Source organism: Acomys russatus, chromosome 19 (assembly GCF_903995435.1).
Source record: "Acomys russatus chromosome 19, mAcoRus1.1, whole genome shotgun sequence".
Classification (NCBI taxonomy): Eukaryota; Metazoa; Chordata; class Mammalia; order Rodentia; family Muridae; genus Acomys; species Acomys russatus.
The window spans coordinates 12,828,978-12,846,785 of NC_067155.1; the positions used below are offsets into that span (position 1 = coordinate 12,828,978).

At 40.0% G+C, this 17,808-nt stretch overlaps 1 protein-coding gene across 1 annotated transcript; it reads right to left on the bottom strand.

The window, feature by feature from the left end:
- Positions 1-601: 601 nt before the first annotated feature.
- On the bottom strand, positions 602-1,860 carry LOC127203203 (vomeronasal type-1 receptor 4-like). Its single transcript, XM_051161998.1, has 2 exons — positions 1,849-1,860; positions 602-1,525 (listed from the first exon to the last, which is right to left on the bottom strand). Exons 1-2 carry the CDS (start codon positions 1,858-1,860, stop codon positions 602-604), a joined length of 936 nt encoding a protein of 311 aa, XP_051017955.1.
- Positions 1,861-17,808: the final 15,948 nt, after the last annotated feature.

A 17,808-nucleotide genomic window follows, 5' to 3' on the forward strand; every position in this document is an offset into this window, starting at 1 on the left:
AGCTTAGATTTGATTTTAAATGGTGAAAAGTAAAAACTCATATGATAAGGCTAAGAGACGAAGCGTCTATGCCTTCACCGATATTCTAACCTGAAGCAAGACATTCTGATTTCAACTGAAATCTATGTCATGCAATTGACAGTTAAACAGAGGTTATTAGCCTCATGGATTTGAGGTAAATATTCTGGACATCCTTCAAATAAGTAGAATGAATTCCTTTGGACAAGCACATTAGTAAAAGCAAAAACTAATAACAGACTTTTGGAAATATTTGATCCTCACACATATCAAAAAATATAGCAATTACTTCCTAAAAAAAAAAAGTCGAGTATTTGTAGTGAACGGCTTTCTTTCTTTTGTCCTCTTTCAATTGCCATAGGCCAGGGAACTGTGCTACAGGGTTTTCATGTAAAAAACATAACTGGATTTCCAGTTAGAGTATGAACTGCCATAGATTGCACAGCAATCTACCCACATCAGTCTCCATAGTGCCAAGATTACAGTAGTGAGCCAGCATGCTTCGTTCATAAAGGAAGATGTTCAACATATTCTTATAGAATCGGATATTGATGGCTGTTTGCAAAGACACAATCTGTGTTTGTCACCTGGGGTGTGATTTCCAGCAGCTGAATAGCACAGAACAAGGATCCTTAGGATCCCTTAAGAGCAACAGTAAAGGAGAAGTGGTGGGGAAGTTGGAAGCTAAAACTTTAATAATATCTCTCAACCAGAAACGAGAGTCCACAAAAGAAATGTGAAAGGAAGTACAAATACAGTCTAGAAGATAAAAGCTCACAAATGTGATCACCAGCATCACGATGGTGTGGGTTGCTCTGGTCTCAGGATAGTCTCTGTGGTTGTGGTTGGCGGTGTAAATGTATTTCAGTCTCTGATAATGTCTGTTTAAGAGAATCACCATGGAGACACTTGTCCAGACCATGATGCTAATGAACAAAGCATCATGGGCAAACCGCAAGAAGCCCATGCCCACATTGAAACCAGATGTGGAACAGACCCTCTTACTTTTAGAATCAGTTTCATTGTGTGTGTTCTGGGGACCAGTGACTTTGATTGGAATGTAAGCATTATATAAAACACTGAAGAGCCAACAACTGAAACAAGAATGACTCAGGACGTTGGAAGTCCTTCCTCTGACCATTGCTTTACCCGAATTGCTGGATACCAGAGTGACAAACTGGTAGGTGCTCAGAGCACAGGTGGAGCACATGTTTGTGCTTCGAGCTACTAGGTGAAGGAAGTATCTAAATTTACATGAGCAGTCAGTTAGGGGCTTCCTTGGAACAAAAACAGGGAAATGATTTGGATCTGCATAGAGGAAGAGATTGAAGGCATTAGCCACAGCTAAGTTCATAAGAAGGACCTGTATAGGCCTCAGTTGTGAGTCCATGAAGACTGAAGAGAAATTATGGACAAAAAGAAGAATGTTGGCTACAGTCCCAACCCCAACTTGGAAAGCCAAAAGGATCTGAAAAGCCACTTGCTCCATTGTTTGCAGGGTTTTATTCTGAGGAAGTATGGATATGGCTTCATAAGAGAATGGAATATGATCAGTTTGGACAATGCTGTCTTCAAGAGTGTTCCCAACCATCTAAGATTTTCAATTCATTTGCAGTCCTTTCTTTTCCCACAAAAGCAAGTACAAATTTATCACACTAAAGTAGATATGTCTGAAAAACACAGCATGGACAATACTCCAAAATATCAATTGCATACTTTCTATACTTTCTCTTGCTTCATGATTGAATTATGTGTGTAATGGAATTCTGTTTCTGTTGGTAAACAATATGGAATACATTTTAATACCATATGAGCTCTGCATAATTATACATGAACATTCATAGACAGGAGTGCATTTTTTAAAAATATAACTAAGTTAAGATTTATGTTTCATTATAGATTGTGACTAAAGTTTATTTTCCCAAAATAATCCATGAAGTTTTGATACATTTTTATATTACTTACCGTAATGATAGAACACATAATTTTTCTGAAAAAAAAATCACTAGTGTTCTGTTCACATAGAAGAACCTCATATAACACAAAAATAATCTGTGTGGGAAAAAATCTGAGAGACCCAAGGATATCATTTAAATTTATTCATTTTATTTGTTTTTCTAAGTAATCAGCTGGACACATACTTGATATATCTCCAGCTTTCATAATTCACAATCCAAAAATATTAACAGCATCACCATTAAAGTCTTTGCCCAGCCAGGTTATTTGAAAGCCAGTTTTTGAAAACTCATGTTCAGTCTACTGCTTTCTTGGTTTATTTTGTTTTACATACGAATAAGTAGTTTCATACATCAGCTAAAAATCTGTCATCTCACATATAGATATCACCTTAAAGAACATTTTCAAGAGTGCTGAGCCTTGAGATAGACATTTCTTCAGAATAATGAAATCATGAACATTATTATGTAAACCATTGAGACAAAAAGAAACCATTATAATTATTACAGTTGGCTTCAGAAGATACTGTGAATTGTAGAGGTTAGAGAAGAACTTCAAGGAGAAACCTACAGTTGCATGCATCCCACCTGCCCAGTCACAGCAAGGAAGGAGTTGCTCATAGGGATGGAGACCAACTCCTGAAGAGTTACTGAAGAAACACATCCCTGACTTCCTCTCCATTTCAAAAATTTCTCTGGGCATCTGTTCCCCAACACAGATAGAAAGAAACACCTACCTCTCCCATATTTTCCAGGACGCTCTGGGGAGATCACAGAACATAGCCAGATATGAGAGCTCATAAAGTGGCAGTGCCTAGACCTGACATCCCTCAGAGAGTTAATTTCTGTATCATCTGTGTTGTTATTGACCATGTTTAGTTGATGATGTTGGGATACCTGTAATGAAAGAAAAACTTTTTCCCCAGAGCAAATCACCATTTTCACTTACTGGGCATTGGTGATGATGCCCAAGACTTTGTGAGATTTTAATGAGTAGCTGAGCAGAAATTAGAAAAAGTTTTTCATGTTTCCTGTGGGAGACTATAAGTTCTGAATTGGTGTTGTCATCAGGTGTGAACAGCTGCACTTCAGAATAGATCAAGGGAGTTGTTAGATGTATTTCCTAAGGTTTTACTCTTGAACTGCCATCAAGCCCTTTCAGAGAGACTTGTGATCTGTTCGCTTTTATTTTCCCTGTGTGGCAAAGACATTTTAGTCTGACAAATCAAACTACGGAAGGCAGAGTTTAGCCCATGAATCCATGGCTTATTTCAATCTCATTTGTTTTGAGGAAAATCATTACTCATTTCAAATTTACCCATGGAGCCTTTTTAATATAATAGGCTATGCAGTTTTCTATAGAATTTTATATGTAAAGAGTCAATTCTGTACATACAGACAAGGATATAAATTGAGAAATCATTAACTGATATAAAGAACCACCCATTTACATTGTCAGTCTATTCACAATACCCATGAAATAGAAAGAGCTTAAATGTCCATCAGGTGATGGATGGATAATAATAATGAGGTACATTTATACCCTGTAGTTTTATTCATCTGGTAAGCAACAATAAATGATGAAATCTGTAGGTAAATGGATGGTTGAGAAGCAATCATTCTGCATATGTTACCCACAACGTAATGCTAACATTGCTTAGTTTCCTAGTGTGTAGACATTAGCTTTGAATCTTGAATTATGTGTGTTTCATTTTTGAATAACCTCATAAAACCACGAGTTAGGTAAAAGAAAATATGATTAAAGGACTTTTACAAGAACACAATTGTTTAAGGAACTACAGGGGGTAATGGAACACAGAGAGTTACATTATGGTGGAGTGTTGGAAAGCCAGTGTAGAGGAGAGAGTATTGGGAGAGCTAATAATACTAAAATCCTATTAAGAAGCTTCATGGAAACCTACTACTTTAGACTTCTAAAGACTACATTTTCTTCTATAGCTATCTGTGTCTATATCAGTATTTTTTCATTTGTTCATGTGTGTGTGTGTGTGTGTGTGTGTGTGTGTGTGGGAGAGAGAGAGAGAGAGAGAGAGAGAGAGAGAGAGAGAGAGAGAGAGAGAGAGAGAGAGAGAGAGAGATAAACAAAGTGGCAGGATTTGAAAACCATGTAGTGGACAGAGTCTAAACAAAAGTTCTTAGGTGAAGAGAGTGTTTGAAGCTAATGGTAGTACAATTAGACCATAGGACAAAATCACCGGAGAATCTAAGATGGTGGATGTCATGAAGTTTGTCTTTTAGTATCTCCAGGGAATATACTGTGGATCCTTGGCTACCCAGATCCCAGAATAGGTGGATGAAATCTGAGTATCTATAATTTCAAGAGAAGTTACAGAGCAGGATATGATATCCACAGAGTGTCCTTGAAGGAGTGGCTTGGTTTGACTAGTCCCACTCCCCTCCACTCATCAACATCATGAGAGGGCAATCAACAGAATGCAATGGGTTTTAAGTGTTAAGATAGATAGAATTAGAAATCTGAATTGTACTTCCAATAAATTTTATTCTTATGATTACATTTATTAGTTTATGTGAGTGCATTTATGTGAATTTATGCTATTGAAACTGGAATTTGTTATGATCTCCTCATGTTAACCAGACTATAAAATAAAAATGGGAGGTTACTTCTTGGATTTCATAGTCCCACTAATAAAAGTATTTAAGAAATCACCAAATGGAAGCCAAAGAATGACTTTATTACAATTTAAAAGAAAACCACACCAAAATTAGATGAGCTGTAAATGTCAACACCTTTTCAAAGAAAGGGAATGAAGAAGCCATAGGAAAAAACTAGAACCTTGAAATTAGTAAGCATGGAATTTTTGACATACAGTGGCAGAGTGCTGCATGGTGGGGAGTAGGGCCTGGAGAAAGTTCTATAACATGCTAAGTATTAGGATAAGCATGCTTGGAGCAGAGGTAAAAAGAACAGAATTTCAGAATAGCAAGGCTATCCTGTGTAAAAAGCCTGTGCTAGGGTGCAGAAATGTGGGAAGAAAATTAGTGTGTTTCATCAAGCAGATAATTGTTCTGCTCATCTCTTTAGCATGACTCATGGCAAGGTCATATTCCCTGGGTTTTCTCTCCCTTCTTGAGATGTAATTACTTGGCCAGGTGATTGACTCATGTGACTTGAAAGTTGAGTCTACAAGCAGGTCACAGCCTCTACTTTCTTGGATAAAAGATGTTTATTTTTCTTATTCTTTATTGTTACTCTGATCTTTTGCACTCTAAAGTGGAAACACAGAATCATTTAGGGACCACATCAGGGACTGAGGACACCAACAGTTCTTAATTTTTGGAATCTTTGATCTCTGAAGAGGGGATATTTCCCCTTGGTCCACAGACACTTCTGTATTTTAGCCAAAACAGAACTGGTGATTTTCCTTTCTTGTCTATACTAATCTCTATAGGCAATATGTATCTCCTGTTCTCATCTATGCAGTCTCTGAATAGGTAACCCTAATTGCAATGTGTTATTGAGGAAATGGCTTATCTGGCTCCTTAGAGCTTATATGGGACATTTGGTATGAAAGTTGGGCAGCCCCTCCAGATGTTATAATAAATCAAAGAACTACACAATTGTTTCCCTTTGTATAACACTTTTAGGGAGGATGATATTTCCTTGTCTAGAGACTAGAAATTGATGTGATGGTGATGTAAAGGCAGTGATTATTAGCATAACAAGTTTTAGGTTGGCAACATAAAGAAGCCAGTGAAGACGGTATTTTTAAATAGCCTCATTCAAGGCTTTGAATCTCATGATGGGGACACAAGAGCAACTATATATTGGGATACTCAACATTTTTCCTTTGGCTTGCGTGGCTGGGGTCATTATCTGAGATTTATTCAATTTTCCTTTGCTTTAGGAAAATGTATTTAGGAAAAGGGTTTGAGTGAGAACAGTTCCTATGGGATAATATGGTTTAATTCTTGATTCCAAGTTAGAAGAACTGTTGGGAAATGTATAGGAGGTCTGGCCTTGTAGGAAGTTTAAAACACTCAGCATTTCCATTGTATGCCTATCTGTTTTGTGGGTCAAGAAATGAGTTTTTAGCTGTTTGTTCATCATGTCATAGTGGGATATGACCCTATAAAACAATGAACCAAATTAAAATCTTTGTTATAAACTGATTTGGTCATGACATTTTTATTACTGCAATAGAAAATTCATTAAGATAATATATAAAACTACTATATACCTGATTGAAGAAGCAACACCACAAACTGCTTATTATATCATAAGATTTATGTTCGGTAGATCTATTCCTGTTTGTCATTTTACACTTTGAGAGTTCATGTGTCACATCTCCCCTGAGACAATACAACAATATGTGTTATGTTTATGTTATACAGATTTATGAAATAATATTTGAATTGTTTTATACTAATTTTTAAGAAAGCATTTTACTCTGAAATCCTCACTGACATGGACCTTAGCATGTAATCGTTGTTACCTTCTAACTCAGAGATCCACCTGCTTTTGGCTCCAGAGTGCATTGATTGAAGGCATTTGGTACCATACCTGGTTGTTACATAATTGTTTTAACTACATTGTAAGTTTTGTCGCCTTACACTTTAAAGCTGTGAAAATCTGGTATTAGCATAAAACTAAAATGTTTAAGATTTATAAAGTGTATGAAGATCAGATCATAGAGAATCACAATCATGAAAATACTGAATAAACAAGAGAAAATAGATCAATAGAAAAATGTCACCTCTGTTTTGATTTTGAATGATAAAAGTAAAAACTAAAACAGAAAATCCAAAAATATAAAGCATGCACTCTATGCTGGCCACCTTTCTCTTAACTTTACATAAGATGCAGGAATTTGGAAAGAAGGAAGCATAAGATTGGCCTGCAGACAAGACTGTGCTGCATTTTCTTGATTGAAGATTGGTGTGGTAGGACTCAGCTCACTGTTGGTGGCACAATTCTATGGGCTGGTTGTGATGGGTGCTGTAAAAAGCAGGATGTGCAAGCCAGGAACCCCCACTTCCCCATGGTTTTTCCTTCAGTATCTGCCTCTAGGTTCCTTCCCTGTCTTCCATGGATAGTGAACTAACAGCTTTAAAATGAACTAAACCCATTCCTTTCCTATTGGCTTTTGATCATGGTGTTTTATGACAGAAATAGAATCTGTAACTAACACACAAACACAAAGACACACACACACACACACACACACACACACACACACACACACACCTTTCTTAATTTCCATATCTCTAGAAACATTCATTTGGCCAAGATAAAGAAGGCTTACCTGGGTAAGTAAGATGCAACGTGTTGCACAATGCATTTCTCTGGTAAATGTATTATCAGCGTTTAGGAGAGATACAAAATAAAGAGGATGACAGACTCATCTTTTTAAATTATCAGCTTTTGGCAGACGATCCAAGATGGCAGCACTCAATATGCATGTATCTGATGTGCAGGGTGGAGACTAGGGACCCAGCTGGAAGCTATAGACTGCAAGACCTGGAGAGGAGAGCCCTAGGTGAGAGAGGTCCACACAGTCAAGATCACAGGTGGGTCCTTGTGCCATCCAACTCATCCATGCAGGTTGGGTGCCCAGTCCCGAGAGTCTGAACCAGTACCCACAGCGAGCTGCATCTATGCTCTATATCACGGACCTTGTATCTGGGACTGAATTGTGGGTAGTGAGGCACCAGAGTCTGGAGCTTTGGTCTGGGGGAAACCCAGGAAATTGGGTGGGTGTAGCCTCAGGTAGCCAGGAGAGTCCACAGAAAGCCCCAGGGGATGGCAACCATGTGGACACTGTATCCAAAGCCCAGCACAGCCTAGTGTGCCAGGCTGTACTTACACTCTTTCTCTTTCCCTCCCTTGTTCATGGATCAGGAGAACTAACATAGTAAAAATGACCATCTTACTAAAAGCAATATACAGATTCAATGCAATCCCTATCAAAATACCTACACAATTTTAAAGACACTGGAAGACCAATTCTCAACTTTATATCGGAAAAAACCAGAATAGCTAAAACAGTCTTGTACAATAAGATCATCTGGAGGAATCTCCATACCTGATCTCAAGCTGTACTATAGAGCAACAGTAATTGAAAAAGTATGGTACTGACATAGCAATAGGCTGGTTCACCAATGGAATCTAATAGAAGACCAAGAACTAAATCCACACACATATGGACACTTGATTTTTGACAACAAAGCCAAAATTATTTAATGGGAAAAGGATAGCATCTTGAACAAATATTGCTGGTCTAACTGGATATCTGCATGTATAAAAATGCAAGGAGATCCATGTTTATCATGATGCACAAAACTCAAGTTCAAGTGGATTAAAGACCTCAACATAAAACCAGAAACACTAAATCTGTTGGAAGAAAAAGTGGGAAAGAGCCTGGAACTCATTGGCACAGGAGACAACTTCCTGAAAAGTTAGTCAAAGGACCTCATGAAGCTAAAAAGCTTCTGTGAGGAAGAAGACACTGTCAACAGAAAAAAAGCGACAGCCTACAGAATGGGAAAAGATCTTCATCAACCCTACGTCTGACAAAGGTCTAATATCCAAATTATATGAAAAACTCAAGAAAGTAAACACCACCAAACCCAGTAACCCAATTAAGAAATGGGGTACAGAACTAAACAGAGAGTTCTCAACAAAGGAATATCAAATGGCTGAGAAACACTTAAAGAAATTCTCAACATCCTTAGTCATCAGAGAAATGCAAATCAAATGAAACTGAGATTCTTTCTTACACCCATCAGATTGGCTACGTTAAAAAAAACCTCAAGTGATAGCATATGCTGGCAAGGATGTGGAGAAAGAGGAACACTCCTTCATTGCTGGAGGGAGTACAAATTTGTACAACCACTATGGAAATCAATCTGGTGGTTTCTCAGAAAACTGGGTTACTTTAAGATCCAGCTATTCCACTTATTGGAATATACCCAAAAGATGCTCCATAACACAAGAACATATGCTCAACCATGTTCATAGAAGCTTTATTCATAATCGCCAGAACCTGAAAACAACCTAACTGTCCCTCAGTTGAAGAATGGATAAAGAAACTGTGGTACATTTTACACTATGGAATACTACTCAGCTATTAAAAAGAGGGAAATCATGAAATTTATGGGCAAATGGATGGAACTAAAAATGATCATCCTGAGTGAGTTAACCCAGACCCAGAAAGATATACATTATACATACTCACTTATAATTGGACACTAGCCTACCAGGGATGCCCCCTGAAAGTCTTCACTTAGCAGGAGATTGGGATAAATATTGAAACTTCCTATTGGGACTCCAGGTGAGAGAGATAAGGTAGAATGGGGAAAAGAAGGATACAGAGGGTCCTAGAAACCTACAAGAAGACCAGTAAGGCTGGCAGATCTGGACCAAGGTGGTCTGTGCAATCTACTGTACCAACCAAGGACAATGCATACAGTAAACCTAGAACCCCTATCCAGATCTAGTCAATGGACAGCACATTCTCCCGTTGTGTGGAGAGTAGAAACTCTGGCATGAACTGTGGTGCCCCATATATGATCATTTCCCCTTGTTGGGGAGGCCTGGTGGCACTCAGAGGAAGGATAATCAGGCTTCCAGGTTGAGACCTGATAGGCTGTGATCATATGGTGGGGAAGGAGGTCCCCTTCTGTCACAGACCTAGTGGCGGGGAATAGTGTGAAAGATGGAGGGAGGGAAGAAAAAGAAAGATACAAGTGTGGGGATAACAATTGATATGTCATTCTGAATAAATTACTTAAATAAAAAATAAAAGCCAAAATATAAATAAATAAATAAACAAATAAAAAAATTAACTTTTATTCTTCTCCCATAGATTATATCCCAAACACACTTCCCCTTTCCAAACCTCCCAGACCCTCTCCCACATTCACTTTCAGTTAGTCCAACTCCTCTCATTCTGTTCAAAAACTATAAAAAACAACAACAAAAATGCGAGCTCCCACAGATATCAACCTTACCTGGCCTAACAAGATACAATAAGACTGGGCACAAACACTATTCCCACAGCTGGATATGGAAACCCAGTAAAAGAAAAAAACTCCAAAGTGCAGGCAAAATTGTCAGAAGCACCTCTCCTTCCATCATTAAGAGTAACACAAGAACACAAGGTACACACACAACCATAACATACATGCAGAAGTCTTAGGTCAGACATATACAAGTTTGTGATTGTTAGTTCAGTGTCTGTGAGCCCCTATGAGCCCTGTTTAGGTGATCTGTCCTTGTTTTTATGGTGTGCTCCACTACTCTGGGTCCTAGAATCCTTCCTCCCCTCTCCGTTGGAATAAGCCGGTGTTCACCTAGTGTTTGGTTGTGGTCTCTGCTGTAGTCTCTCCCACTGGTTGCTGAATGATACCCTTTTGATGATAGCTGGGCTAGGCACTGATTTTTTAGTATATCAGAACATTCTCTAGCTTTGATACCTCTCCTTCCTATAATAAAATGTACGTCTACCAGTTGACAATTATGTGCCAAATCTATGAGTTATCAGCTACATCTATATTGAAATTAAATATGTTGAAGCCATTCAAGTAGCAAGAAGTAATTATTTTGTTTAGACAGTTCTGGTAAAGGCTAATGATAATGAAGAACATGGATTTTTGAGCTCATGTGACTAACTCATTGAGTTTCTAATTGTGAATTTTATATAATTATTCATTGAGAGTGGTGGAAGATGTGTGATAAAAAGGCATGTAACAGAATCCATATCATAAGATAGCACCTGCTCAACTTACTAGGAAGCCCACATGAATCTTAAACTGCCCATGAGTTGCAAATGTGGAGGAGGCTTGGGTCCACTCTATGGAGGCTCTTGGTTGGTGCTTCATCTCTGTATGCCCCAAAGATCTAGGTTAGTTGACTCTGTTCTTCTTGTGGCTACAGGTCCTTCTTTACACCACCACCCTCTTCCACAGGACTTCCTTAGATCTGCCTAATGCTTGATTGTGAGTCTCAGCGTCTAATACTATAGCTGCAGGGTGAGCTCTTTCAGAAGACAGTTATGCTAGGGTCCTGTATGTAAACATAACAGAGTATTGTTAATGGTGTCAGGGGTTTGCTTTCTTCCATTAGTGGCTCTTGGGTTACTCCAGGCATTGGTTGGAAAGTCCCTGAGTCTCTATCATTATCTGTGCACACCTTGTGGGAAGGGTAAATTTTGGGTTGAAGTTCTTTTTTCTAGGTGGATTGGTGTTCCTCTTCCACCACTATAAGCCCATCTGTGTAGGGAGTGGCCTCCTCTGTTGCCATGTCCCTGGCTGCTAGGAGCTCAGCTAGAGACATTCCCATTTTCTCCCTATCTGCTTCTGTGTCTCAGGTCTCCAGCTTGTCTCTGTGATGTCCATACCCTTGGTTTCCTTTTTCTCACCAAGCCCTCTAATCTTCCATCCTCACTCTCTCCATAACTGATTTCCCCCTTTGTCCCTTCACACACCCTCTCCTACATAATTCCCTCTCTACATCTTTATAGGTAAAGTTTAAGAGTAAGATAAAGTAGGTTAGAATCTTGACAGCCTTTTCAAATCATAATTCTCTGTTTTTGTAATGTTAAAATAAAGTATCTTTTAAAGAGTAAAGACAGAGAGCATACCCATAGTTTGTAGGAAGCAAAGCAACCAAAATACAATTGAGTTTTGGATCCAAGCAATCTGTCTGTGTCTCCTGTAGTTTATTTTTCTTCAACCAATTTTCCTTTAGACTCACCTGATAATTTTCTTGGACTATTCACCTTGTAAGGTTTTAGAAAATTTACTTAACTTTTGAGTGGTTATTTCTTCTATTAGGGAAAAACAAAGAACATTCAAACAAAGAAGAAAATTTTAAATTTTGAGTGAGCTACACAGAGTCAACTAACCTAGACCTTTGGGCAGAACTCCACCCATCATTCTTGGATGGCAGGTTTTGTATCTGTGTGTTGATTGGCCCTTTAGCTGAAATGCCGATAGTCAGCAACTATACTTAGTGTTCCCAGGGCAGGGGCTAAATAGGTGTGTGATTGGCTGTGCTAGTGGACCTGGTGGATCCTTTAAACTCCAGTGCTACCTATGCCCAGCCTTTAAAGTAGCCCACATTGTAGTCATTAACTGCTGGCTTAGGCTACCACCTTTGTGAATGCCTTACTTTTTTAGCGTGCATGTTATAGCCCAGTGAACTGAAGAGGCATAGGAGTGCATGCTTATTCTTGAGGTCCCTCTATTCCTCTACTCATAGCACATGAGCTTTTTGGCTGTGTGTCTGCACAGCCTCACAAGTGGCAGCCACTTTTGTAGGGGGTGTGCCCTTCTGTTTGTGTAACCCCTTTAAAGTATGCCAAGAAAGTGACACATGTCAGGGGCATGCTAGTGGAGCCCGTGGTGGGGTTTTGTTAGAGTGCAGGGCAACTTTGTCTTACGCTTGGTATACCTGGTTGTTATTCTTTGCTGGTGGGGCTGTTTGTTGAGCTCCCAATGGGGAAAACTGTTTTAAATGGCCACCTGACTCTGGATGAATCCTTACTGGTAGAGTGGACATTCATTTGAAATAACTGGAATTCTGGATTCCTGGCTGAGTCAGGTGTAGAGGGAGTAGTGATGTTAGTATGGAGATTATCATTTTCTCTGCTTTGGGGAGTGGAGGGGAAGCCAAAAATTTACTGGTTTCCTCATTTCCTTGGTGATATTTTGATTGTGCAGCATTGACATAGGTAGATGGAGTAGGAAAAAATGAACTAGCATGGTAATCCATTGCTCCTGTGACAAGGGGTGTCCTTGAGGTGCAGACCTGGTGGGCAAAAGGAAAATAGGCAGGAAGTCCATGATCTGGCAAGACAGGGTTGTTGTGTGAGGGAGGGGGAATAGGTGGGCTGAGGGCTCACATGTATTTTTGGTGAGTTTCTTTATAGGAGAATTTGAAAGGGACCATATTTTCTCATTTGAGTCATTGTTTTTTATGTGAGAATAGTTTTTCCTTGTTAGAGGAAGAAAGGTAAGGTATTATCCAAGGTGAATGTTACTGGAAACTTTTGGTTCCAGGAGGCTCTGCAATGGCCCAAAATGTTCAGTCTATCTGCAGATTTAAGTGCTCTGGCATCTATACATTTACTGGATACTGTGTAGCCTGTTCTTATTTGTTTCTTTGCTTTCTTTGGATGGGGAGAGAAAAAATATAGGTTTTCTTTGCCTATGCTCACCATGCTTTCTGGGTTCAGGCAGAAGTTTAGGGACCCTGTGCCAACAAAGAAATGTGCTCTGGCCAGAAGACTTTGGTTGTCCTTTCAACTTGTCTGAACCCATGTGTTAGCTTAAACTGATAAGAAATGAGGAAAAGACAGTCTGCCTGCCCTCAGAGTGTGGAGAGATAAGGCCCTGTGTGATTATGCCAATGGCCAGGAGGGCACTTATCCTTTCTATTTGAACCTGAGGTCCTGTTGAAACCATGTGAGTACCTCAATTCAGAACCTAGAGTTCACTTCTTTATTTCATGGCCTCGGGCACCAATGACTACAAATTCTGGGCACAAAAGAATGAAGCATAGCCAGGCTGTTGGAATTGCAGGGTCTCAATTTTGCAATGAGTGCTGTGTGTTGTTGTTAGTGTTGGTGGCGAGATAAGATTCTCCAATTCAGCTCTTTCAGTGATACAGCCCTTTCGTTGACAGCCTTTACTTGGATACAGCTCTCTTTATTGGGGTGGGAATAAGTGGTTAGGATTTTCTTGTGAGTGTACATCATTGGCTGGAGTTGAGCTGCTGGGAATGCTTCATTTGCATTGAGAGGAATTGCAGATGACAGCTGGACATGTCCTGGTTTCCAGCCTTCATGAGGTCCTCAAGGTTGGCAGAGGTCGGTGTTGCAAGATAATAGGAAGCAGGGAATACAGGCACAGCACAGGTAGGAAGCAGTCCTTACTCCTGTCAGTCTTAAGATTGATACTTTTGACATTGGGGCACCTGTCAGTATCACTCCTGCTACAGTTCAGTTTCCACAGTTACACGTGATCTGTGCATCATATCATTTAATCTTTTTACATTCTTTTATGATCTACTAAGTCTGTTACAACTTGGTGAGCCTTGCCAGATTTCTTTACCACTCCAGAAAAACATTCAGGTATTTAAACAATATAGTACTGGTGTAGATATTGTATAAGTGTGAGGCTTTGTATATTCCCCAGTGAACCCCATAGAAATCTGAAGTTAGTCAACAATCTTTTCTGTCTGGTATATTCCAGAGAATGGTCGATAGTAGACATGCCTGTGGCATTAAGTGAGTGTAAATAGCAAAAACACAATCAAATTGATTATTATGTCATACAACAGAAATATCAAAGAAAAGCCCCCTTAGAGCCCTCATCTTAGACCTATAATATGAGAGGGAGTCCACCCATGACACTGTTAATGATATTGTGCTATAGTTGTAGACAGGAGCATAGCATAACCAACATCACTCATCCAGCAAGTGATGGAAACAGATGAAGAGACCTACAAACAAACATTAAGCAAATCTTGGGAAGCCTGAAGAAGAGGGAAAGGAAGGAATGTAGGAAGCAGAGGGGTAACCACAAGGAAACCTACACTATCAATTAATATGGGGCTTTGGGGGCTCACAGACACTGAATTGCCAACCAGGAGAGTATGAATAGGACTGAGTTACACCCCTCTGCACATATGTAACAGCTGTATAACTTGGTTTTGATGTGGGGAATCCTCACATCAGGAACAGGGGCTGCCTCTGACTCTGTTGCCTGCCTTTGGGACCCTTTCAACCTACTGGGTTAGCCTTGTTTTTTCCTGCTTTGGGGAAACTTGCTTGCCATAGGCCCTGAGGTCTGGGCACATTGGGAAGTAAAGTGCTCTGTGAACAGCTCTGAGGCAACAGAAGTCCAAGAGAACCAGACTAACTAGGGTGGGTGTCACTGCATCCTAGGCCGTGGGACTAGATGTAGCATTGCAGCGACTCTCCTGGAAGGAGTACAGGGTTTTACAGGATTCATGATTCCGAGCAGAGAGAATCCTGGTTCTGACACCTCTCTGTGCAATTAGGCCTCCAATGCTTCTCACAAGCAGAGAAGGAAGCTGGGGCTTGGAAAGTGCTGAGAGCAGCTGCTGGAACCCCAACCAAAGAGAGATAGACAAAAAGGCAGGGGCTAAGCTTTATTGTGCATTCTAAACCTTGTGGACTTGGTGTAGAAGAGGGAGTCTAAGCTGAACCAAAAGCCAAAATACGAAAAGGATGGACAGGAAGGACTAAAAGAACCACAAAGGGTCTGACCAGAAAAGGCTACAAGGGAAGCCCAGTGCAAGAATCTGGCATTTTTAAGCCTTGGGAGTTGTAAGAAGTAGAACTGAGGGTTGTGATAAGGGGACATCCCAGAATATGGCATGTGTGGATAGTAAATATCTTGACAGCTCTTGGTAATCTGGAGGTGGCCTTGAAGTTTTTAATCAAAACAGGACCATATCTGTGGTACCTATTATCAGATGGGACTTAGGAGCCCTGCTGGGATCATATGGGAGTTTTGCATTAGAAAGGTTAATGGGAGGAGGTAGGACTTCGACCCTGCCAAGCAATGCGCCCACACCACTGGGCTTTCTTATCTAGTTCAAAAGGAGATGATGCCCCTTGTACTGCAAGATGATATGATAGCAGATTTCCTCTTTTCTGAAGAAAACCAAAGGAAGAATGGATGGAGGTGGTAAAGGAAAGATCTCAGAAAGGACTGGGAAAAGAGGAGGAAGGAAAACTGTGGACAGGATATAAATAAAATAAATTATTTCATCAACAAATTAATTAAAACGTCATTCTTCTTCAAAAACATCTTTCTTCTTCAAGTTAATGGCTGAGGAATTTAGATGGACGGATCACACTCTCACCTGGATGGATGATCATGTTATCAACTGTTTTTATTTGGGAAATCTTTATGTCTTAAGATAAAGACAATCACCTCTGCTGGAAACACTTTACCCCTAAATTGTTAACAAGATTAAGATTTAGATTCTCTGTAAAATGGAGACTGTAAATGATGGCTTTTCTTACGTGACCAGTGATTATGCAAGGATCTCGGTGGTATAGGATGGGCAACAGACTTCATGTTGAGTCTAATAATGATAGGCTTGGACAAAGCACCTGAAAATTACCTAGTTTATATATGCAGAGCTCAAGATGAGAATGGGAAATTCTGCTTGGAGGCATGGAGAGAGAGTTGGGGGTCTGTGGTTAGCTTACCTGCTTTCCTGACAGGAGTGGACTCTGGGTTCCCTGGGAGTGACTGGTGGAGCAGGAGTATGGAACAGAGCAACAGAGATGGGATGGTTAGGAATAGATCTGTGTGATCTTCTGGATATAGGTGCAGTGGGGTGGAATGAAGACTGCAGCTGGTGTGCTACAAATGTGCAGTTGAGACTGCGGAAACTATTTGGAGGAGAAGTAAAGGCTTGGAGTTAGCCTACCAGCTTTTCTGGCTAGCATTTGGAACACTATTGTTTAATGGTCATTTCAATAATGAAAAACCACAAATATCAAAAAATATAATATTACAAAATCAATTGTGAGAAAAAAAAGACAATGAAATAATACCATGTAGAGAAAGACAGAATAAGCAGGGAAAGACTCATAAGTCTTGGATCCAAGATGGCAGTGCCTAACACACACTTTGTTTGATCAGCAGGACAGCAGTGATTATTCAGCAACCTAAGGACTGATCTGAGAACTTTAAAACACCAGTACCCAGGGTCCTGGGGTCTTGCTCAAACTATGGCACCATCCAAGGAAAATATAGGCAGTAAACTTCAAACCCCTACCCAGACCTAGCCGATGGACAGGACATTCTCCACCATTGAATGGAGAATGAGATCTGACTTTCATACAAACTCTGGTGCCCCATTTCTGACCACGTCCCTTTGATGGGGAGGCCTGGTGGCACTCAGAGGAAGGATAACAGGTTACCAAGAAGAGACTCGATACCCTATGAGCATATACAGGGGAGGAGGTCCCCCTCAGTCACAGACATAGAGGAGGGGAGTAGGGGGAAAGTGGGAGGGGGAGGAATGGGAAAATACAAGGGATGGGCCAACAATTGAGATGTAATATGAATAAATTAATAAAATAAAATATAAAAAATAAAATAAAATTTAAAAGTAAAAAACAAAAACAAAACAAAACAAAACAAAACAAAAAACAAACAAAAAAACACCAGTACCAGTAATCCAGACATGAGAGAGGTCTAGATTGTGTGGAATATGGTTGGGTCCAGGCTCCATCCACCCAGAAAAAAATAAAGAAAAGTCTCCAGTCCCCACTAATACAGGCAGGCAGCCTCAGAAGGCTAGCACCACATACCTGTCTAATCCTGGAGCACAGAGCCAGCTGTGGCTCTAAAAAACACTAGCACCTGTGGGTTCTAGCACTAAGCAGACACCACAGTGTGAAAAACAAGTGGATCTGACCTCAGGTCACCCACAAAACCCACAGAAAGCTCTGGGTTTCCAAACAGCCACCATGAGACTAGGCACACACAACAGGACTGGTTGGTGGGCAGCATCTGAAATTCTGGGGTGCAGAGCAAGCCTTGGCTCACAAAAACATCAGCATCTGTGCATTTCTAGCATCCATATTTATCGCCATGCACACAACTAAAGTGGATTAAAGAACTCAAGTTAAAACTGGGCTCTCTAAATCTGTTAGGAGAAAAAGTGAGGAAGAGCCTTGAACTCATTGGCACAGGAGAAAACTTCCTGAAGATAACACTAATGGCTCCAGCTCTAAAATCAACAACTAACAAAAGGGACCTCATGAAACTGAGAGTCTTCTATAAGGCAAAGCAAATGGTC